This window comes from Rana temporaria, chromosome 6, assembly GCF_905171775.1.
Source record: "Rana temporaria chromosome 6, aRanTem1.1, whole genome shotgun sequence".
Classification (NCBI taxonomy): Eukaryota; Metazoa; Chordata; class Amphibia; order Anura; family Ranidae; genus Rana; species Rana temporaria.
In genome coordinates, this window is record NC_053494.1 from 118541453 (window position 1) to 118567033 (window position 25581).

Sequence of the window (25581 nt, forward strand, 5' to 3'; positions counted from 1 at the left end):
CTATACAACTTTTGTCTTTGGATTTACCAAAACCATGTAGTGCAAGGGCCTTCCTGATTGCATACAAATTGAGACTCTGAAGGTTTGTCCTCATATTATATGATTTTGGTAAATCTAAAAAAAAGAAAAAAAAAAGAAGAAAAAAAAATCGACAGAAAATTGTATAGTGTGTATCCAGCTTTAGAGCTTGGCTCAGAGGAACTCGGAAGCCAATGCTGTTTGCCTTCTCCATGGTATGGTCAGAACAGAATGTGTGCAAAGTAAAGCCGGCCACAGACTGTTCGAATCTCATCCAGCTGAGCAGATTGGACCATGAGTGGGTTGGGTTGGGTTGTCTGAATGTAACCTGAAAGTTGATTCACAAGGGTACAACTTGCCTGTTGGATTTTACATGTTATTATTGCTAGCAGCTGATATAGTCTCTAGCGATAATCACTGTGTTAACCCCACAGGGGGTGGCTTCCCCCACCACCCTGCTGGTAAGGATTCCTACATTAACGATGACCCGTGGTTGCAGAAAAGAAAATCGCTTTATCCATCTATGGCTGGCTTTAGACTGGAGCCATTGATCTCTAATATTAAAATACTTTTTACAACATGGAGTAACCAAGGAAAACATGTGGAGGGGAGGCCAAAAAATTACCCGCTAGCTAAAAATAAAATAAATATCCACCCTTGCCTGACTAAAATAAACGTTTTCATTTATTCATAAAGTATAAATTGAACTTTAAATACATTTGCTTTTGGCATTTATAACAGATGTACAGCAGCCAAGAGGTGCTGACTAAGAAAAGGTATATTGTTCAGAATTGATGTGTTAAAAGATGGCTAACAAAATGCTGTAAAACCATATTAATACAATGCATGATGAAATAGCCACTGGTTTTGTTTTCCCATTATTCTGTTGGCATGGATCATGAGTAAAAGAAAAAAAAAAAAAAAAAAACTGTTGCAGAGAAGAACCCATTTGTGTATTAAGTCAGGGGACACGTGCCGCTTTATCTGGGGGCATAGAGATGCATGTATTCAGAAATACATAGACGGTCTATTACTATATCTATATCTTTGATCTAATACTCTATCAGAGTTTTTTTTGGGCACAGTGCTGCGGTTTTGACTAGAACGAGGAAATGGCACATTCATTTTTATTTTATAGTAATAAAACCATCACAAAATCTTGAAGGTGTTTGTTATGAAAAGACAACTTTTTTTACTGATCTGGCAGGAATTAGAACAGACAGGAGGGTGTTTGATGCAACTGGGCTTCAGTGAGTCAGCAGCAATATTAACATGACAGAAAATATAGCAAGTCATCTGGTGAAGCCCATTCAGTGAAATCCAACGTTTTCCTAAGTGCTCCCTTAACAAAAACTCAGAGCACTCAACATGTATCAGGTTATCTCTTTTTTTTTTCTCTTCAGCAATCTAAGGGTCAAAAAAACATATGTTAGATCCCAGGCTTATTTGTCCCTTATCACTGCACTGCAGTCACTGATAGGACAGAGCTTTAATTAATAGATGGATACATAGGAAGGTTCCTCATAAATTATTAAACATGGGTTTAACATAATCATGACCGACCACCTCACTTCATATCCTCCAATTAATCAAATCTTTAAAACTGCAGAATAAAAAACAGGCCCCGATGGCTTCACGATGCCATAGAAAACAAATAGAACTCACAAGCGGGTGAGTGGGGGAGAGGATGACACTCCGCAGTGGACTGTAATGAGCAGAGAGACTGGCGTCAGGCTGCCCTTGTGTGGCCATGATGGTATTTCCAGAAATAAATGTCCACCTAGCTGGACACATCGTCTTTGGGCGGACATCCAATTTCTGGATATACCATCAAGGCCACACAGGACAGCCTGATGCCGGTCTCCCTGCAAGGACTCCAGGCTCATCTTGCTCCTCACCATAGCAGACTCTCTTCTTCAGCAAGAACTACCACACAGCTCCCAGCTCATCACCAAGGATGAGCTCTGGCGTGTTCGCATAGAAGTGAGCACGGCGCTAATAACAGCCAGGGAGACATTTCACGATCCCTGCAGCCGAGCATCGGGAAATGTCTCCCTGGCTGTGATTAGCACAGCGCCGTGCGCACTTCCTGGCGGGCTCTGCATGTGTTCTATGTGAACACGCCGGAGCTCATCCTTACTCATTACAATACACTAAGGATTGTCATCCTTTCCAGCCCACAAATGCAAGCAGCCTTGCCAGCACCACAGTGTAAGCCATTTTCTACCAATTGACATTCGGAGAGGCTTGGAGACACTCGAGAAACTGAGTGTTTGAGTGGCTCTGAGCAGCTCGAATGTCACAGACGCCCCCCGTACCTCTGGCTTAAATGCGGTACTGCACACCCCAGAGACTTGAATCCTACTCAGTTTGTGAGACAACGCTCACAAACCGAGTCAGGATTAAAAAAAATAAAAAATGTATAGTTCGTAACACTCGTTAACAGAGTTACTCGCAATCCGAGGTATTACTGTAGTAAAGCATGTGTCTCTGTTCAGGGAGCATCTCTTCTATGTTTGGGCACAGACTCAGCTTTCATTTCTGTCTGTGCCCCAGTGTGCCCCAGTTAGGGAGATCTACTCTTATTGTCCTGATTACCATTACCAAAGTGAAAGTAAAAAAAGTAAATCCAAAATGTTGGGTTGTGCCCAGAAGGGGAAATCTTCCAATGTTCTTTATTTGCAGGGATTCCCTCTCACTTCCTGTTTGGCTATGGGACAGAAAGTGAAGGGAAATCTCTGCAATGGGACACTGATGGCGGAAAAAAAAAATCTGACGGGCATTATAACCCTCCCTTGCTCTCTCTAAAATTAAAGAAAAAAAACAAACACAACATTTTGCCCATAGTTCTACTTAAAACTGCCCATTGACTGATGGAAATTCATTCGGTTCAGCAGGCACCGGACACATTTTAATCCATTTAGACCCCTTTCACACTGGGGCAAAAATAGCGCCTCTAAAGCGCCTGAAATACGCCTCCCCTGCATTCTCAGTGTGAAAGCCCACCCCTGCCTATTGAAACCAATGGGAAACACAACCTAACCGCGGGCAAAGCGCAGATCTGCCTGCATTTTTAACCCTTTTTCTGCCACTAGCGGGAGTTAAAAATGTCCCGCTAGCAGCCGAAAACCTCTGCAAAAACATCAGTAAAGCGCCGCTAAAAATAGTAGCGCATTACCGCCAACAGTAATAGGACATCCTTGGCTTTGTGCGGGGACATCGGAATGATGCCTGCCTCTACCGACATCTTTCACATATTGTCTTTTTTCAGCCGGTGATTCTCTGCACCATAGGAACGATCATAGTGGCGGTTCCACCGCTTGATCGTTCTTACGGGTGGCAAGAGGGGACGTCCCCCCTCCAGTGCTTCTACCGACTCACCGCTGGGATCGGGGAGTTGGAGAACGGATCTGCTGGCCCCCGGTGTGTACAATAGAGATTTCCGGCGGACCAGAGGGTCACAGGAGTCTCTATGATCGTCAGAGGCCAGGCGCAATGTTACAACGTCACGCCCAGCCTCTGCATTAAAAATAAAGCGCCCCTGTCCCTTTGTGCTCGCACGCAGAAGCGAACGTATACGCAAGTCCTGCCTACATATGAAAACGGTGTTCAAGCTACACATGTGAGGTATCACCGCAAACGTTTGAGCGAGAGCAATAATGCTAGCTCTAGACCTCCTCTAATTCAAAACATGTAACCAGTAAAAAAAAAAAATTTAAGTGTTGTCTGAAGATTTCTAAGTACCAAAGTTTGGCGCCATTCCACGAGTGTGAAAATTTTTGAAGAGTGATATGTTGGGTATCTATTTACTCGGTGTAACATCTTTCACATTATGCCAAAAAATTGTGATAACCTCAATGTTTTTTTTATAGCATGAAACTTTTTTTTCCCCAAAAAAGTTGTTTCGAAAAATTGCCGCGCAAATACTGTGCGAGATATAAAAGTTGCAATGACTGCCATTGTATTCTCTAATGTGTCTGCTAATTTATATATATATATATATATATATATATATATATATATATATATAATAATACACACACATAATGCTATGTAATTTTTTAGCAAAAAATATGATTTTTACTTGTAGGAGTGAAGTGCCAGAATTGGCCTGGATGTTTTTTTTTTTTTTTTCTGGGATCTACTGTGTTACTCCTTTATTATCTATTTTCAATCTACAGCCTAGGTCCTACACGTTGTCGATTTCACTACTTATCACTGTATGGTACTACCTGTGGTTCACCCCAATATTTACTATGTATATTATACTCTGATTTCTTCAATCACTATCAAATTTATTTACATATATAGGTTTTTGTGATATTATCCATATCTCCCTTATTCATGGGTTATCACACTTCTCAGAATATCTGTTCCCTGATGGGTGGTCTTCATTGTGTTTGGGTTTTACCACCTCAGCTCCCAGGACTGAAGAGTACCCCGGCTGGCCTCCAGTCCTCACCGCTTCACACTCAAATTCCTACTTGATTCCTAGCAGTGGGTGGGTTCTCTTCCACTAACCTTTTTTTGTATCCCCCTCTCTCCCATGCTGAGACATAGCTCTAATTTATAATACCATCTATTTACATATTAAGATATCTATATTGCATCTACTCCTGATGAGTGGAGCTATTCAACGAAACACGTCAAACAATTGGATGCTACCCAGGTTGCTTACATCCAGGATTAATTTGTAGCACTACCATACTATGCTGGTACTATTGTATACGTTTTACATTTATGTTATTCACATGGATCAAAAGAGTCTGGCAATGCCATGTATTATAATTTTATTATGCTATTATGCTTGTATGTATTACATGTATGGAATAAATATTTTATTTTCATATAAAATTATTCCTTGTTTACATTTTACCATTATAGCAGTTTGCATACTACCACTAGCTACTGGCCAGACATATTTATACCCATTTATCTTGCATGCTTCATATAAAGTCTCAATGTTCTCCCCCTAGTTAGTTGAGCCATTGGCTCCCGCTGCTGTTAATCAAAGTCAGTGAGCCAATGAGAAGGGGGGGGGGTGAGCTGAACTTTTCTCCGCAGCATCAACGCTGAGGTGGATGAGGGCCTTTTTAAAAGTGACTTTATAGCTTGTTTGAAATATGTAAATACTTTAATGTGCATAATCTAGGCATAGATTTACTTAAAAAAATTAATTAAAGCTGATTTCTGAGACTCAGCAAGAACTGCTGCAATGATAGATTTTCAACACAAATTGAATGAATTATGTTTTTGACATGCCCCTTTTAGTTACTTGCATAAAAAATACCCCAGCCTCTGCTCATTAGTGACTTGCCAGCCACAAAGGAAGAATATACCAAGGCCAATAACTATCTGCATCAACTCACTATTTACCACTGCCTAAAAGGTTGGCAAAGTGGCCACATGCACACTGGGAGCTGTAACTCAAAATCAGAAAGTGGAATTGAACAGCTGCAGTCTGTACACTTTCTCACTGTCATTTTTCTTTAAACGCAGCAATTAAAAACTACAAATATACCATTTTTAACTGCAAAGTGCTTGTGCCTTTTAGTTTCCACAGTTATATTCTAACAGGTTCCCTCAAAGCATGGTATAGTGCACATCATCACGTTATACTAAAATTATCCAATAACTGACAAGTAAAACTTTGTGCTCTGTATTGGTAAAAAGGAAGTTATGAAATTATCAGATCAAATCCATTTAATGCATTAGTTATCCCAAACCTATTAGTTATCTTAAAAAGTGGATAACCGTAAGTAGAAAATCATAGAAAAAAAAATAAAAAAATTAGGAGAATAATATATAGCTGGAAAACAAGGGAGAGGAGACAGCGCTACATGTTAGAACACAAGACATGCAATTAAAAAAGGACAGTGCAGAGTCATTTCCATCCATTATTAAGAGGGTAGAGTAATTGATGCAAGTCCATTCCACTGCATATTCTTATTCGAAAACAACATAACATGAGAAGTCGTGTTTAAAGAACTAGGAAAAACACTAGGGAAATTACTTTATGAGTTTCATACACAATTTTCTTATTTTAGATATTGTTGTAGAAGTTGTTTATTAGGGGTATCAAAGTAACACAAAGCAATTATGTAAAAAGATTTGTACAAATGCACCTACCTCTACTGTTCCAGCAACCACACAAACAGGAAAAATACTACTGTGATAGCATCAGAAAAGCTACTATTGCAACAAGATAACAATTAAAATCCAGCAAAATTGTGTGCATCTGTTGAAACACTCTAGCACAGCAAGCCACTCAAGTGTCTCAAAAGAAACAGCTAGTGAAGCTGAAGTTCAATAAAGAAAAAAAAAAAAAAAAAAGACAGACATACATCAAGAATAGGAGGTAGGAGATGCCTTTGAGTTGCCTGACATAATCAACCAACTATTGCTAGCTGTCATTCCTTTAGCATAGGTTAGAAAATGACAGCTGCAAACTCATTGGTTGCTGTGAGAAAACACAACACACAGACACACATCTTACCTCCAGGTTCTATAAAATTGCCTCAATGTATAAAGCAGAGCATACTGATGGATTAGGTATAGTCTGCTCCAAGTGTTTATCATTGTTATACAAGAAGAAATTTATATCAACATGTCATGTTAGGAAGTAACGTCAGAAATATAAACCTCTTGCCATCAATGACTGATGAGACTATTGTTTTTGTCAGCATGTATGAAACTGATAAAGGACATCTGTCTTTATGAACGTAAAAAGATAATAAGCGCATGCTTGTGAATGTTATACAGCTCCAAGTGCCCATTTATCCATTTCACAGTTGGTATAGCTTAGCTGCAGGGGAGAAGGAGATCATGCAGATGGAAAGAGCAAGCTTCATCACCTTAGTCAGCAAGTGAGAGGGCTTTCCTGCAATGTTTCTGAGCAGAAGGGAGGTCTCCCTGTCCAGATAGGAATGCTTGCACAGAAACAAACACGGAGAGAGAAAGTGGAAAATACAATTAGAAGAAAAATTTCTGCAAGTCATAATCATTTGCGTGTGTTGATTAATATAGCTGTCGTGCAAAGGAAAAGAGAAGATCAATAATGCATGATATGGTTTATATCCAAACAAGCGTTTAAAAAGAGTTTCCAGAGATTAATTTAAACATACACACATATATATTTTACATTTCACTTTTATTAACTGGAATATTCATAAAACATTTATAATATGGTGGAATATTGTATTAATATTTAGTATTCTTTAGCAAAAAAGTAACACATGAAATGAACTGGTCCTAAAAAAAAGGTTATGCACAAGGACTGCTTAAAACTTGTTCACATGATATGCAATTCAGATTTGTTACAATGCGTTCTTGAAGGGCCACATTTTATCCAACTTAAATGACAAAAAGCAGTTTACATACCAAAAACTGCAGTACTGTCCCTCTCTAGAAAGTCCCATCTAAACCCCTACAATAAAACGGTAGTTCCAATATTCTAAACAGTGCACATGAACATTTTCAAATCAGCCATTTCAAATCAGTTTATTTATAAAACAGAATTTGGGCAATGCTCAAGTAACAATGATGACTAGGCAGCAAAGCAGAGCTTCTAGAGATAGTGATATAAAAATATATCATTTTACAAACACTAGAACATTATTTTTGGCAACAGAAGCCCAGTTTGTGCTGCCTCAGCAACCAGATTTTACCATCTTTCTATGATATGAGCAATTCTCACAGATCACGATAGAAGGGATTTAACATAAAGGCTCTTGTGCATGTGGTCATTTTATAACTGGTTCAATTGTTCCCAACGTGATACAGAAATCTGTCAGGCATCGTCATGCTGATCTATTCTCAAATCTCTTAAATACAAGGCTGCATGCAAAAGATAATAGTTTTGCTTTTGCGTTAAATTTTAGTTGGACTTGCACACATAAACCTGGTTGGTCCTTAGGGCAGTAAATATTCAAGGCACTCCATTAACTTGCATTATTGACTACTCTGATCAAGCAAAATTATGTGACTGGAGTGGACTTGGGGAAGCGGTAACTGAAGGGAATAGGGATAGGCAGCACGGGAAGACACTGTTAGCACCTCCGAGCTACAGGAAAAGTGTCACAATAATGATTTTGGAAAGTTTTCTAATCAATATGAACCGGGAGAACCTAGTTGCGGAGTATCTTTCTTTGACCTATCACCTTGTACTTCTGGGAAGGTGAAGCCAGATAAAACACCACATCACATGTATATCAATGAACCCAATTTGTACAACTACTGTTACTGGAGGCCTACTGCCAGCCTCTAGACTCAAATGCTCCTAAATAATCTGCTGAACATTTGAGTTCTGCAAGCATCGTATTCAAAATTCTACAAAATATAAATACATAACTCATCTCTAAACATGAAATTATTATTTACCATGCTTTGATCTGCCATAACATGGGTTGGCATTTGTTTAATTATTCCATCAAAACGGCAACATATAAAAAAGGACAAACCATAACAAGATACATTAATACAATTTTGGATAGTAGATTTGTTGCTGTGCTTTCGAGATTACTTTTAATGAAAACGTGCCAAAATGTAACAGTTAAACCCATTATGCATGACCTTTGTAACAGCACACTGTGAATGATGTGCTTATTAGCAAAGATTTCACAATAGTATTCACAAAGTATGCTCCTTATTAAAAATATAAAACAGGCTCCAAAGTATTCATCAGGCTGCATGTTCCCTAACAATCACTCTATAAGCAGGGGTAGCAGAGAGGGAAGTGTCACAATTAGCTGCGAGTGCATAATTGGTGCCATTAGAAGTTCATCAACCACTAGCTAAAACCATGTAGCGATCAACATCTTTGAGGATATTAAGGATGGCTACATTAACACACAGATAAAAAAAAAAAAAAATTGCAAAAAAATTCAAACGGCAGACTAATAATTCTATAGTTCCATGTAAGTACTACACAAGTCCATATTAACTGCAGTACAATGTAAAATTGGACTCAGCACCTTAAAACAAAATGTTTGATTTTGTGTAGATTATTTAGAAAAAAATAATTATGGACGGCAACCTGTGCTATAAGAAACATGCAGCCATCAGATACCTTTATAGCAGAGGTCTCAAACTGGTAGCCCTCCAGCTGTTGCAAAACTACAAGTCCCATCATACCTCTGCCTGTGGGAGTCATGCTTGTAACTGTCAACCTTGCAATGTCCCATGGGACTTGTAGTTTTGCAGCAGCTGGAGGGCCGCCAGTTTGAGACCCCTGCTTTATAGGAATATGCCAGTTGCTTAGTATTGTCTGGTTCAATTCGCTATGTTGCTAAACTCTAGCACAAGCCTGAAGTCCAAGAAAAGCCTGAAGTCCAAACAAAGCCCGAAGTCCTGATCTTTGCATGTGTTCCTGATCAGTGGCGCCAACTAGAACAGTGGCCAGGTTACCACATTTCAATATTTACATATTCAAAACAAGTAGCAAATAAGCTTTAAAGAATAAGTTCACCTTTTGAAACAAGTTACACCCATATTCAAGGAGTAACATGCAACAAATACATCAGGACCCACACCACTCCACCCAGGCGAGTCACTATTGTAAAATAAACAGTATTCAGACTGTTAAACCTATATAAAACCACAAGATTGCAAGCGGACACTTATGTTAATTTAAATAAAACCTCATATAAAACAGAAAAAAGGAGAATAGTGCAGCGCAAATAATCAATCTAAAATAACTAGCTAAAAAGTCCATAAAATCATCCACGAGTGTCACTTCTAATGCCAATCCTTATAGAATCCTCCAAGGGTAACACTTCATATAATGGAAAGAAAATATCTTCCCAAAGTGATCTTTCAGACAAAACAATATCAGGTGAGTGAGGTCCCTTCACCACAGATACTCTAACCTCTCACCTTATGGATTCAACCTGAACCAGGTCACTGTGCCTTATACCGACTCCTAGGTACTCACAAAATTTACACTCACAAACGAGTGCCGGTTATAAAATGCATAAAGTTGTTCCCTTCTTCAGCGTGGGTTCGGATACACGTCGGTGGCCCGCGATCTCGATTATATTGCCATGGCTACCGTCAATCAGCAAATCACGCTCTAGGACAGGGACGGAAACAAACCACAACATTCCTACTCACAAATATCCATGTATCTTTACCATATTCCTTTGTTTTTGCTTTTTTTTCATTGCCACACATGTTTTTTGTTTCTCCTTTTCCTTTTGCTCTTTTCTCAAGCAATCATCCACATATATTCACACACTGTTCTTTCTACACTTTGTCACCCCCTTTGTTCCTTCTCTATTTCCTTCTTTTCTTGCCCCATCCCTTCCCCCACCTCATTCACCTTTCTTTCTTTTTTTTCTCTCTCCCTTCCCCCTCTCCTTCACACCTTGTCTCACCTGGTTGTTTATTTTGATTCCAATTTTAATATAATATCACGCAATAACAACAAAATGAATCCAATTAATATACTATCATTTTTGTGCTTTGGGATTTGCCATGACTGGCTGTTTTATTTTGTTTTATATGGTTTAAAATCATCAACATACAGGGTGTCTAGGTAAAGTGCATACATACATGTGCACACACCAGAATAACCCTAATAATATTTAATAATACCTCTCAATCATTTTCGCTCCCCCTCCCATTCCCTCTATAACCACCACTTTTTCGGGCGTCGCCCAGCATCCGGTGATCTCCTGTAGAGTCACACTTGATCACTTGGCAATCACATAGGGATACCATAGTGGGGGAGCGCCTTCAGGTCAGCACATCATCCAGGGGACCAACGGGTCCTCCTCTGTTGCGGCGAGGAATCTTGATTTGGACTGTTCCATACTCATCAACTTGGTAAAAAATCCTTTCCGTTGATTTTCTACCTCAATTTATTTGATAAAAGATATAATATTAATGATTTTTTGTAAATTTATTTTCAGTAACAACCAAAACCTCTGAAGAAGACCATTAGGGTCGAAATGCGTTAAGACTTATTTGTATATGCTTATGTTCACAGTATCAAGCCTTACAAATATTTGTTGTGTACCGTCAATGTATGGAATTTTAATGCTTTTGTAATACCGCAACTCATATCTTAATTTTACTTCCCTTTCCCCTCTTTGTACGTAAAGGGGAATACAAGCACAGTAAAGAAGCATTCTACTGAGAGTGAAAAATGCAATTCAAAATTATAATTAAATTTAAGAAATCCTAACATAGGACTAATAAGTTAATAATTTAATGACATCAGCCCATGACCATCTTCCAGAGGATAATATTTTAATAATGTGGATTGGATTTAATTTTAATGCGTTTTATATATTTTTCTTATTCCTCTGGAAGATGGTCGTGAGCTGATGTCATTAAATTATTAAACTTATTAGTCCTATGTTAGGATTTCTTTAATGTAATTATAATTTTTAATTAAATGTTTCACTCCGAGTAGAGTGCTTCTTTACTGTGGATGTATTCTCCTTTAAATTCCTAGACTTTGGTGGCCTTTTATGATTAAAGATAATGTATTGAGTTTTTTGCTGTTTTCTCTCCCTTACATTTTATATATGCCACCATTGGTCTAGTGTATTACTTTTTCTATATTATCATATATTCAATATTGTCTTAGGGTGATCCATCTTTAAGTGAGCAGCTCTTCTTGAATAGATTTCAATGGAATATGTTGTGGTTTGTTTCTGCCCTGTCCTAGAGCGCGATTCGCTGATTAACGGTAGCCATGGCAATATAAACGAGATCGCGTGCCAACGTGTATCCGACCCCACTCTAAAGTAGTCCCCGCCTACAGGACGTAACGCGTACGGGGGAAGGAGTCGCATTGTGTTTTGTCTGCAAAATCACTTGGGGGGGAAGATATTCTCTATCCATTACATGAAGTGTGACACTCGTGAATGATTTTATGAACTTTTTAGATAGTTATTTTGGATTAATTATTTGCGCTCCACTATTCTCCTTTTTTCGACTCACCGTTGTGACAGGGAGTGGGGGGATCCCCCACTCTGTCACAATCTGCAAAGATTGTAAAATCATTCACTTAGAGTTCTGTAAATGGAAAACTACAAGATCAGTACTGGGGGAAAAAAATCAGGTGTCGAAAAAAACAAAACTTTAGCTGGAAGACTGCCAAGTCAATGCTTGGGAGGGGAGGGGGGGGGTCTGGAGAAATGAACTAATCTGCTAATATTAAACAAAACACCTCTTGCTGCAAATTCTAATTACTCCACAGTGCCTGCAGCTACAGAAGGTAGGTTATTGTTTTAAAGTATATTTCCTGCTTTTTAAGAATATGTAAATATTTGAATGCCCATAGCCTGATCACAGTTCTATTTCAAACTATTTAAGGGCTGCACAAAGAATACCCTCTAAACCAACATACGTGGACTATTGTAGGCTACCCAAATACACAACAACAATTATTGATAAAAAATATACATTTCATTATACAAGAATATAAAAACAAGTGCAGCTGAAGTATAGTAGATCGCACATATAATCAATGGCAGTGCAATATGCCAATAGATGATCTTGAAGCAGCGAAGAGGCAACTGACATGTTTCGAAGTCTCCTGCTTTCTATATAGCAGGATAGCCCAGGCTCATGAATGACATTGCCATTTATTGTCAGTGACATTGCCATTCCACTACATTTAAATTACACATTTAAAAACACACAAAGTACACATTTATATTTCATCTTTTTTGCTAGTTTCATTCGATCCTGAGCCTGGGCTATCCTGCTGCTGCCCCATGTTGGAAAGGCGGGTGTCCATACACCCCTCTCTGTCGGACCAGCGTGGCAGCACTGATCGGTTTTCAGTGCTTTTATTCAGTGGCTGTTTTTGCATATAGGTTAGTATTGACCTTGTTAAATTACATTTTATATGTTTCCTATGTGTCATATGAAGAATTTCTAATTATTATATATACCAGTTTAAGGCTATTCTATTCTCTGTTTTTTATCAGTAATTGTTATTGTGTATTTAGGTAGCACATACTAGTCCCCCTTATGTTGGTTTAGAGGGTATTATTTGTGCTATAGTCCAGGGATGATGGCTATACCATAGCACCATATTTTGGTTGTTCCAACAGTCTGGACCAATACCTGTCAGATCATCTTATGCTTAAATCGCTGCACATGGCTCAATGTGAATGTTCAAGTAGTCTGTGAAAGAAGTTAAATGTTCATGATAAGCAACTACTGTTAATATTACCCAAATTAAGCCTGTGGACATAACCCAATATATATACTGTAGGGAATAGCAAAAATATGTATGAAACATAGCAGATTTAGCTACAGGGAGGCCAGCAAGCACAGCAGATTCTCCCTTGGTGATATGCCATTCACAGTTGCCTAGCTTTGAAACAAAAAGGTTGTAAGCTGGCTACAGTTAACACTAGGCTAAAGGAGCCATGCAGATAAATCCTTCAACTTACAGAGCCTGCTTCCGACTCCTCTTTTGTGAAGTCAAGATGACGTCTGGCTTGAAAAGGCCTTCCCAGGGTAACATGCTGAGAAATTGAGACATGACATGTAGGGGAGATATGGGTGCACTGACACAGAATGGTGGGGGAGTGAACAGAGGGGAATCATGCAAGAATGAAAATAAAAACCAGAAAAAAAGAAAATAAGGACAATATAAATACAAAGGCTTTATTAGATTGCCATGCAGAGAATACAAACAACAATGTGCTGTACATAAGACAGAAAACCGACAGAACCTAAATAACAAAAACAGATATCGTTTTAGTAGGGGTAGTAGACAAAAAAAACAAGCACACTAAAGTCTAGAAGCCATAGTAAAGTGGAATAATGCCCATTTAGTGTATTGAAAATGTTCCTCCTAATTTTGATTGTTTGGGCCAACACTACATTATACAAAGTCCAGCATCAAAAACTTAATATAAACTTTCTATAGCAGTGACAGTATTTCCACATCATATGTCTCTGGATGATTCCCAGCATGCTCTGTTGGCCAGAGAGCATAGGATAGCCAACGGGCCAGAAGGGTTTGCTGGTAATTTTGATTCCACAGACACAGGAGATTCAGTAGCAATGACTAAAAAATATCGCCAAACATTTTGCAGTCGGATAGCACAAATCATTTAAACTGGTTCTAAAGGCAGAAAGTTTGTTACCCAAATGCATTCTCTGCATTAACGTTAAAAACTTTCGGATGTCTTTTCCTCCTCCCCCTCTTCCTAAACACTTGCCTGACACCACTCTTGATCCTGTGCTGTCCCTGATAGCAGCCTCAGTCTGCTCTCTTCCTGCATTCATTGGTTCCTGCGGCCATTGGCTCCTGCCATTTAAATCTTGTGAGGAGGGACCAGGGGCAGGGTCAAGCTATGCTGTGTTTGTCCTTGTGAAAGCACATAGCCTGGCTTTGGAGTGCGGCCGTATGGCATGGGGGCACTCAGATAAGTGGAGAAGCGAACAGCACCAGCGTGGGATCCCAGAAAAGGTTTGGGGCCACTCTCTGGACATCATCATTGCACAGAGCAGTCAAGTGTAATAGGTTTGTTATTTTAATTTAAAAGAAAAATTATTTTACAATCGCTTGAACATATTTTGACTACTAAAATCTTAAAAAAACTTACATCCAAGTAGATCGGCAATTGACAGCTCTAGAATATTAACTCTGTGCCATGTAACATGCACTACAATGATTATTTGTCTCTGGCATTCTTTTACATACAACTACTATCCAATTGTATCCTTTTTCAATGCTGTAAGGCAAGCATATGTAAAAGGAATCTAGCAATCAAAAATTAGAATACTGGGTCTTAAGAATATATTAAATACTTCAAAACTCAATCGGCGCAAATAAATGATAAATCTTTAAGAATATATCCAAGTGAATGAAATTGAATAAATATAGTTGCTGCTTATCACAAAAAAAGTGTCTTCAAACTCAAAATAAACCAACTATATAATGCAGTGCAACTAGCAACAAAATCATTAGTGAATATGTGTAAATAACAGTTATAATAAATACATATAAACAAAAAACAATTACTAATCATAAATATAACAGTGAAAGTGAATCCAAAAAGATTCTGTAATAAAGAGCAAATAATTTCATCAACAGTTAATTGCGCTAATATTCAAATAAAAATTTACAAAATGTGATCTTCCACCTCTGTGTTAGACGACTAAAACAGTGCTCATAAAACAATCCTCCACCAGTGATTAGATTACAGCTCACCTTATACTTGTACCGACTGGTAAAATAGGGGTCCAAGTAAGCCGTCCCCTAATGGGGGTATAATCAGTAGGGCTGCGCATCTTCACCGGTCTCACGATTCGATTCGATTACGATTATCTGGTCAACGATTCGATTCGATTCGGCGATGCATCAAGATTACCGACGAGCTCTCACTTCCGCTTGGGCCGCCTAGGTGGCCCTTCCTCCCCGCAATCTTCTGAGACACATCACAGGTTCCAGAAGATTGCCCAGCTATGCAGGACAGCGCAGTGAGACATGTACACCTGGCTGTGAAGCTGCAAGCTGTCACAGCCGGATGCCCACAGAAGTATTGCCAGCGCCGTGAACAGAATGGAGTGTTCGGGTGGCCACATCGCTGGATTGTGGGACAGATGAGTGTCTTTTTATTAAAAGTCAGAAGATACTCCTATCTCTGTTGAAAAAAAAGTCAGAAGATACACTTTTTTTTGTAGCTGCTGACTTTTAATATTTTTTTTTTTTACTGAACTCTGCTTTTAAATAAAAATAACCTCACTCCCTTAAAGTGGAGTTCCAGCCAAAAGTGGAACTTCTCCTTTAAGCACTCCTCGCCCCCTGACATGCCATATTTGGCATATCATTTTTTTTGGGGGGGGGGGTCCTCTTTTTAGTGGGACTTCCGGTCCTGGCTGCCTAGGTGACTCCTTCTGTCGCCCTAGGTGGCCCCTCCATGCCAGCGATCTTCTGGGACACAGGTCCCAGAAGTTTGGCTGGCCAATGGCAGATCACAGTGCGCGCCTGGCCATGAAGCCGTAAGCTATCATGGCCGGGTGCCCACAGTAGATATGATGGCATTGAGGAGAGGAGTGGGGAAAGGTATGGGGCTCTGTGCGGTTGCATCGCTGGACCGTGGGACAAGTAAGTGTCGGTTTAATAAAAGTCACCAGCTACACTTTTGGTAGCTGCTGACTTTTACTAAACTAAAAAGCGGTGGAACTCCACTATAAAAAAGAGATTTTTAATACAGCTTACCTGTAAAATCTTTTTCTTGGAGTACATCACGGGACACAGAGCGGCATTCATTACTATATGGGTTATATGGAGTACCTTCAGGTGTAGACACTGGCAATCTCAAACAGGAAATGCCCCTCCCTATATAACCCCCTCCCATAGGAGGAGTACCTCAGTTTTGTAGCAAGCAGTATGCCTCCCAAAATGGTCCTCAAAAAAGAGGGGTGGGAGCTCTGTGTCCCGTGATGTACTCCAAGAAAAAGATTTTACAGGTAAGCTGTATTAAAAATCTCTTTTTCTTTATCGTACATCACGGGACACAGAGCGGCATTCATTACTATATGGGATGTCCCAAAGCAATGCTTACAATGAGGGGAGGGAGAACATCTCCAAGACAAAAGGATTTAATTTAGAGATATACTCAAATCATAATAAATCCAACTTAGTTGAGAAAAATAAAATTTTTAAATTTAACTCGAACAAGAGGAGCCCCCGGAATCCGAGGGTCTCAAACTGCAGCCTGCAGCACTGCCTGCCCGAAGGCAGTATCAGTATTCCTTCTTACGTCCAACTTGTAGAATTTTGTAAACGTGTGGACAGAAGACCAGGTTGCCGCCTTGCAAACTTGAGCCATAGAGATCTGGTGGTGTGCTGCCCAGGAGGCGCCCATGGCTCTAGTAGAATGAGCCTTTAATGATACTGGAGGAGGCAACCCTTTCAAGCCGTAGGCCTGAGTGATTAATTGCTTAATCCACCTAGAAATGGTGGACTTTGCAGCTGCCTGCCCCTTCTTGGGCCCATCCGGTAGAATGAACAGCACATCTGTCTTCCGGATCTTCTTTGTAGCTTTAAGATAGGCCTTCATGGCCCTGACAATATCCAAGGTATGCAGCAACCCTTCCTTTCTGGAAGTAGGTTTAGGGAAGAAGGATGGTAATACCAAATCCTGGTTCAAATGAAAACTGGATATGACCTTCGGAAGGAAGGAAGGATGAGGGCGGAGAACGACCCTGTCCTTATGAAAAACAAGATATGGTTCCTTACAGGATAAGGCTGCCAGCTCCGAAACTCTTCTTGCGGAAACTATGGCAACCAAAAATACTAACTTCCTTGTCAGTAGAACCAAAGGAATATCAGCCAACGGCTCAAACGGTTGTTTCTGTAAACTTGACAGAACAAGATTTAAATCCCACGGACAAAGCGGGGATTTAACTGGAGGTCTAATACGTAAGACCCCTTGAAGGAAGGTCTTAACCAGCGAGTGGGTGGCCAGCGGCCGCTGAAACCACACTGACAGAGCAGAAATCTGTCCCTTGATTGTGCTTAATGCCAGTCCTTTATCCACTCCTAGCTGGAGAAAACTTAATACTCTATCGATGGTAAATTTGCGAGAAAGCCATCGCTTGGACTCACACCAGCCTACATAGGCCTTCCAGACCCTGTAATAAATCACCCTAGAGACCGGTTTCCTGGCTCTGATTAGGGTAGAGATTACTTTCTGAGACAGACCTCTACCCCTGAGAATCAGGGATTCAGCTTCCAGGCCGTCAAATTTAGATGCCGTAAGGCAGGGTGGAGGATCGGACCTTGCGATAGCAGGTCTGGCCGTAGAGGAAGAGTCCAAGGGTCTCCCACTACCATCCTTAAGATTAGTGAGTACCATGCCCTTCTGGGCCATGCTGGAGCTACCAGGATGACTGGTATGTGCTCCACCCGGATCCTGCGCAGCAGGCGGGGTAGTAACTGGAGCGGGGGAAACGCATAAAGAAGTTTGAACTGATGCCAAGGGCAAACCAACGCATCGGTTCCGCAGGCCATCGGATCCCTTGAGCGGGACATGAACCTGTCTAGTTTCTTGTTGAATCTCGATGCCATGATATCCACGTCCGGCACTCCCCATCTTTGGCAGAGTGCTTGAAAGACTAGTGGATGCAGAGACCATTCCCCCGGCCATAGAGTCTGGCGGCTTAAGAAGTCCGCCTGAAAGTTGTCCACTCCTGGAATGAATATTGCCGATATGCAGGGCACATGAGCCTCTGCCCATAGAAGAATCAAGCTCACCTCTCTCTGAGCGGCTTGACTCCTGGTTCCCCCTTGGTGATTTATGTGTGCCACGGCCGTGGCATTGTCTGATTGAATTCTCACCGGGAACCCCTGCAATTTTGACGTCCAAGCCCTGAGGGCTAGTCGAGCAGCTCTGAGCTCCAAGATGTTGATGGGCAACTGCTTCTCTGGCTTTGCCCAAGTACCTTGGCGAGTGCAACCATCCAAAATTGCTCCCCAGCCCGTCAGGCTGGCGTCTGTGGTCACTATCTTCCAAGCCACTGGGCTGAAAGACCTCCCCTTCAGTAGATTCTGAGGGTCTAACCACCAACACAGACTTTGTCGGACTCTTGATGAGAGCGGCAACGGGATATCCAAGGCCTGTGGCCTTCTGCTCCATGCTGACAGGATGGCTGCCTGTAGGATGCGAGTGTGGCTCTGGGCGTATGGTACCGCCTCGAATGTGGCCACCATCTTGCCTAGTAACCTCATACATAGGCGAATAGTCGGTTCTTTCTTGCTTAGAACCAGTAGGATTAATTCCTTGATGGCTTTTACCTTCCTCAGAGGTAGGAACACTCCTTGTTGTTCTGTGTCTAATCTCATGCCGAGATATTCCAACTGCTTTGTGGGCTGGAAAGCTGACTTTTCTCGATTTAGGACCCAGCCGAACCTCTCGAGGTATTGGACCGTGAGGGCCACTGCTCGCTCCAAGCCGGGAGACGAGTGATCTATGACTAGGAGGTCGTCCAGGTATGCTAGGATCGTGACCCCTTGGATCCTTAGTTTGGCTAGGATTGGAGCTAGGACCTTCGTGAACACCCGGGGGGCCGTAGCCAACCCGAAGGGAAGCGCCACGAATTGGAAGTGACGCAAAGCCACCATGAAGCGTAGATATCTTTGATGTGGCTGATAAATTGGAACATGAAGGTAGGCATCCTTTATGTCTATGGACGCCATGAAGTCGTCCTTCTGGAGTGTGGCAGCTGCTGACCGCACGGATTCCATCCGAAATGAGCGGATCTTTAGATATGCATTTACCATCTTTAGGTCCAAAATTGGCCTGACATCTCCCTTGGATTTTGGGATGATGAATAGGTTGGAGTAGAAACCCAGCCCCTGTTCCAGGACTGGTACCTCTACTATTACTTCCTGGGAAAGTAGATGATCTAATGCCGATCTTAATGCGGCTCCCTTTTCCGGATCGTTTGGAATCCTCGACTTCTGGAAATGAGGAGGAGGAAACCTTAGGAAATCTAATTTGTAGCCTGTGGCCACGGAAGACCGTACCCACTCGTCGGGAATGCTGGCTTCCCAAATCTCTGAAAAGAGTCGCAGCCTTCCCCCCACCTTCGTGGGTGGGGGCGCCCCTTCATAAGGTTGGCTTGGGGGCTGGTTTTGCTGGTTTGCGAAACCACTGCCTTTTGCCTCTAACAGCCTGTCCTTGTGATCTGCTGTTGAAGCCGAAGTTTGCTTTTGCAGGAGGCCGTCGATACTGCTTGGCATTAGAGGGCCCCTGCCCAGGGGAATACTGTCGTTTAAACGCAGGTCCCTGAACCTTCTTCTTAGTTGGCAAGAGAGTACTCTTGCCGTTTGAAATGGTCTGAATGTATTTATCTAGGTCTTCTCCGAAGAGTCGTCCTCCATGGAAGGGGAACCCTACCAGGAGCTTCTTGCATGGGGGCTCAGCCTCCCAGCTTTTTAACCATAAGAGTCTTCTCATATGGATAAGGGATAACGATAAACGTGACGCTTGCTGGATAGAATCCTTGATTGCGTCTACCGTAAAACATATGGCCTTAGGGACATCTGAAAATTTTTCTGCCTGCTGGGCCGGAATAAGTTTAAGCATCTGCTTAAATTGATCCGATAATGCTTGAGCGACCCCAATCGCAGCCACAGCTGGCTGTACTACTGCCCCTGCAGTAGTGAAGGAGTTCTTAAGTAGTGCTTCCAAGCGCTTATCAACTGGATCCTTGAACACCTGTATGTTTTCTACAGGGCATGTTAACGATCTGTTAACACATGAGATGGCTGCGTCCACTGCAGGAGTAGCCCATCTTTTGGAAAAAAAATTTCTTCCATAGGATATAGGACAGAGAACCTTTTAGGTGGTAAGAAGATCTTATCTGGCTTGTTCCAATCTTGGAACAAAATTCCCTCTAATAGAGGATGGATCGGAAACACAGCATTGCTTTGAGGCGCCCTCAGTGAGCCCAAAGCTGAAACCGTCGATACCTGGAGATCTGGTACTGGCAAGTTGAATGTCCTATGGACCAAGTCCGACAATCCTTGAATCCACCAGCTCTCCCTCAGGGAGACTGCCCCAGACTCCTCTGTATCCGGGTCTTCGATCCCTGAACCTACTTGGTCCGTGTCCAAGAGGTCGTCCAATTCCCCTGAGGAAAGGACCTCCTCTTCTGAGGGTCCGCGCTCGGGCGACGGAGATCTATTCCGCTTACTGCCCCGCATAGCTGCGGATATCATTTTTCCCATGCTTTTCTGCATCTCTTTTAAAGAGGTGAGTAATACCTCCTCCGTGACCATCTTAGGGTTGGACTGACCCGCGTCAGCTCCAGCCCCAGATCCCGATGGCCCCAAGGCTCCCTGTAGGGAAAACAGCGGCATACCATGGTACAATACCGAGGTACACCTGCTACCTATTGGTATTTGGAACTATAAAAGTTAATTGTCCAAACACCTGTTTGGGGGATAAAAAAATGCTTCCTCTCCCCTAGATGACTTTTTTTTTTTTTTTTTTTTTCGTTTTTGTTTCAAATCCAGGAAAGAAAAAACATTCTGTCCCCCTGAGTAGTATTGCAAAGAAAAACTATGAGATGGAAAAGAAACAGCCTATTTCTAGGCTTGACAAAACAGTCCTCTGAAGACTGCAATATCCTTTCTGGCCACTGTGTGTCCTCGGCGCCCCGTGCTGCCGCTCTGGTCTTTCTCCTCAGTTCCAAAGTATTGAATGGAACAAACAAACAAGGAAGGGCCGCCCCTTCCTTTAAGCCACTGACCCGCCCTTCCCCCCCAGCAATCTCAAACAGGAAATGCCCCTCCCGACAGGGGGAGGGGGGGGGGATTTTGGGAGGAAGGGACCTCTCTGTTCCAGCAAACTGCAGCCTGGAACCATGAGGAGGTCAGCGTTTTGCCTGCTTGCAGGCTCTGAGGAGGAAGACTGAATGGAGCATCGCCTGGAGGCCTGCAGGTAAGCAAAGCTCTCTGACACACACATATATTTTTATATAACACAGGCCCCACTCAATGCTTTTCCAACACTACAAGGGAGGTCACATCTTATGGGGAATAATGCATAGAGAGCCATCCTATCTTTATGATATGTGACTAGTTTGCCAGATGCAGTGCATAACTTTAGGCATGTCCCCTGTGACCCCCCAGAAAAAACCTGCTAAGAACCAAGTTCCGCAAGTTTTCCCCTCACTTACCTGCTCCATGCCGCAGGACTTTGCCAAGCAAGAGGCCCAATCTTCCCCCATCTCCGTGGGGATGTCTAGACCTTCAGGCCCTGGGTTCCTATGAAGGATCCACTGTCCTGGGCCCATATAGCACCCTGGCAACAGAAAACTTTAGGTACCCAAAGGTTTCTAAGTTCTGGGCCCAGGGTCCAGCTCTCTAAAAAGAAAAGCATTATGGGCTATACCCCAAGGGTTTGGGGTCCGGTTACTGACCACTTTAGCGCTGAGGCTTTTTTGGACAGAACCGGTAGCTCACCTAATCCCAAGGATGCGGAGGCAAGCTAAACCATGACTAACACCTAAGACACTGGCGTAAAAACTGAGGTACTCCTCCTATGGGAGGGGGTTATATAGGGAGGGGCATTTCCTGTTTGAGATTGCCAGTGTCTACACCTGAAGGTACTCCATATAACCCATATAGTAATGAATGCCGCTCTGTGTCCCGTGATGTACGATAAAGAAAAGTGATTAGTGCACTACAGGGTACAGGAATATACAAATGTGGCTGCTGGGAGGTCTGGAGGGATTATAATTCACAGCAAGTTCCCTGTACTGTCTGTGTTGAAATTTGAATGTGAAAAAAAGGGGAGGTACAGCGCAAAAAACTAATGTAAAAATTGAAAACCTGCACATGAGGCGCAGGTTGATATGTTAGTGGTAATGAATTGATGACACTAGAAAAAACAAATATATATAATCAATGGTTATTGGATGTAACATATGAAGGATAAACCCAATAATTATGACATATAGCTGGGAAATCTTCAGATAGTGCAAGAAAAAATTCTCTCAACAATACGTGCCAAAAGATGAAATCAATCAAAGAAATCCAAATAAATATGGTGACGTATGAGTGGGTGAAAAAAATCCACAAATAATGATCAAGTGAAAAGCTGTTGAATTATGTTGCCAGTATATAATCAATGGTATAATCATATATATAATCAATAGTTATTGGATGTAACATATGAAAGATAAACCCATAATTCAACAGCTTTTCACTTGATCATTATTTGTGGATTTTTTTCACCCACTCATACGTCACCATATTTATTTGGATTTCTTTGATTGTTTTTCATCTTTTGGCACGTATTGTTGAGAGAATTTTTTCTTGCACTATCTGAAGATTTCCCAGCTATATGTCATAATTATTGGGTTTATCCTTCATATGTTACATCCAATAACCATTGATTATATATATTTGTTTTTTCTAGTGTCATCAATTCATTACCACTAACATATCAACCTGCGCCTCATGTGCAGGTTTTCAATTTTTACATTAGTTTTTTGCGCTGTACCTCCCCTTTTTTTCACTTAGCTTTAAATTTGTATCTATAATTTTTGGTACCTGGCAGCACTTTTTCTGTATTCTGCGCAGTGTTTTTTTCTACTAGAAAACGTTTTTTCTGTGTTGAAATTTCCCTGGATTCCCAAGTTCGCACATTCCAGCACACTAGGAGTTAACACAATGGAATGTGCAAACTTAGGACACCGGAGAAATGTCAGCATAGAGCACATGGAGGAGGAGAAAGAATACTGCTGTAATTAAGAATCCCCTATTTGCAATACATGCCGTTCTAAACCATTTAATGGCCACTGCTGCATGTGCTGTTTTAAATATATACAGTCAGCTTCTCATACCTTTGTTTCTGTGTGTGTGCTGCTCTCTGTATTTCCGCACATGTGACTCTGTCCTGTCCGGCCCGCCTCTCACCACTCGTTCTCCTCTTTCCCGACTTCAGTGGGAGTTCTCAGCCCCGCCCACCGACTGTACTATAGCTATCAGATGAGAAGAGAGGCGGGCAGGGCTGAGACGTAGGAGGTGAGAGGCGGGCCGGAGCTAACATGAGAGGAATACAGACAGCAATATAAGTATAAAACGCTGTATATTTTAAAAAGTACATGCAGCAGTGGCCATATAGTGTATTATAGCAGCATGTATTGCAAAATGGGTATTTTATTAGACGCGCTCGGAGCGCTCTCCCGGGAGGGGCGGGGGCAAGTCGGGATGACGTCACCCGACATCGATTATTGGGGTCACATGCATCGATGCCGAATCGGGGGCCCCCGAATCGCGATGCATCGATGCAACGATTATATTCAACACCCCTAATAATCAGGTGTGTACGCCACTCTTAATCTCCAACACCTCCTTCCAATGATGCGTACTCTGGGTCAGCGGTATATGTAAAAAAATAAAGGCCATCTAGTACTTTCTGTAAACGCTTTAATATCAAAGAAACTACAGAAAAAACACTCACATAGAAAGGCACTAAGCTGTGCTAGCGTGTCAAACATATAGCCTAACCCCAGAATGCTTCGAAATGAGTGGTGGTGACTGAAAAATGATTAACCAAGGGTCTGGTTCCTATTCCCAAATATGTATCGTCCTGGGCATGGCCTTTATCAGACTGATGAAGTCCATGGCCAGGACGAAACGTGTGGCATATTGTCAATTTTTATTTGAACATTAGCACAATGAACTGTTCATGGAATTATTTGCTCTTAATTACGGAATATTTTTGGACTCCCTTTCATAGTTATATTTGTGATTAGTAAGTATTGTTTTTTGGATACATAATTGTTATAACTGCCATTTACACATATTTACTAATGATTTTGTTAGTTTGTTGCTAGTTGCACTGCACTATATATATGGGTTAAGAAAAGATGGTTAGACACGTGTAACTTTGTCATGAGAAAACATCTTGCTTATGATAGGGATCCTTAAAAAAAAATTCTGGTAATCAGCAATAAAGGGAATGTGTAATATTTTGGATGCATAAAAAAAAGATCAGTTCAATATAATGTTAGCAATGTGTGTGGTTTTCCAAAACCTTGTGTCCAAATATCTATGGACCTAACTGTATGTATATATTACACACACACACCGTTGGGTCCATATATATATATTTGGACACAAACAATTTTTAGTTTTTTCAGGTATTTACCAAAACATATTCAAGCTACAGTCATAATGGATATGGGCTCAAAGTGCACACTCAGGTTTAATTTGAGGGTATGTACATCCAAATCGGAGGAAGGGGTTTAAGAATTGCAGTTCTTAATAGCCATCCCCCATTTTTTCAAGGGACCAAATGTAATTGGACAATTGAATCAATGGCAGTTTCATGGCCAGGTGTGGGCTACTCCTTTGTTATTTCTTCATCAATTAAGCAGGTAAAATGTCTGGAGTTAATTCTCAGTGTGGTAATTGCATTTGGATTCTTTTGCTGTGAACCTACATCATGCGTTCAAAGGAGCTGTCCATGCAAGTGGAACAGGCCATTGTAAGGCTTAAAAAAACAAAACAAATCCATCAGAGAGATAGCAGTAACATTAGGAGTGGACAAATCAAGGGTTTGGTACATTCTGAGGAAAGAAAGATGCACTGGTGAGCTCAGCAACATAAAGAGGCCTGGACGCCCAAAGAAGACAACAGTAGTAGATGATCGCAAGATCATCTCTATGGTAAATAAAAACCTATTCACAACATTCAGACAAGTGAAGGACACTCTCCAAGAGGTGGGTGTATCATTGTCAAAGTCTACAATCAAGAGAAGACTTCACAAGAGCAAATACAGAGGGTTTACCACAAGGTGCAAACAATTCAAAAGCCTGAAGAATAGAAAAGCCAGATTAGCCAAAAAAAAAACATCTAAAAAATCCAGACCAGCTCTGGAAAAGCATTCGTTGGATGGATGAAACTAAGATTAATCTGTACCAGAATAACGGGAAGAAAAAAAAGCGCGGAAAAGACTTGGAACAGCTCATGATCCAAAGCACATAATGTCATCTGTAAAACATGGTGGAGGCAGAGTGATAGCATGGGCATGCATGGCTTCCAGTGGCACAGGGTTATTG

The 25581-nt window shown here is 41.4% G+C and overlaps 1 protein-coding gene across 7 annotated transcripts in view; it reads right to left on the minus strand.

Moving 5' to 3' along the window:
- RAPH1 (Ras association (RalGDS/AF-6) and pleckstrin homology domains 1) overlaps window positions 1-25581 on the minus strand; it is a 257678-nt gene that overhangs the window by 68878 nt on the left and 163219 nt on the right. For 5 of the 7 annotated variants that reach the window (XM_040357282.1, XM_040357279.1, XM_040357280.1 and 2 more), the window contains 2 exons: window positions 13434-13550; window positions 6873-6947 (listed from right to left, as the gene is read on the minus strand). The exons of 1 other annotated variant lie outside the window; for it this stretch is intronic. In XM_040357282.1, the coding sequence (XP_040213216.1) occupies window positions 6873-6947; window positions 13434-13550 (192 nt within the window). The remainder of the gene's footprint in view (window positions 1-6872; window positions 6948-13433; window positions 13551-25581) is intronic. One more of the 7 variants, XM_040357283.1, reaches the window with a different exon arrangement.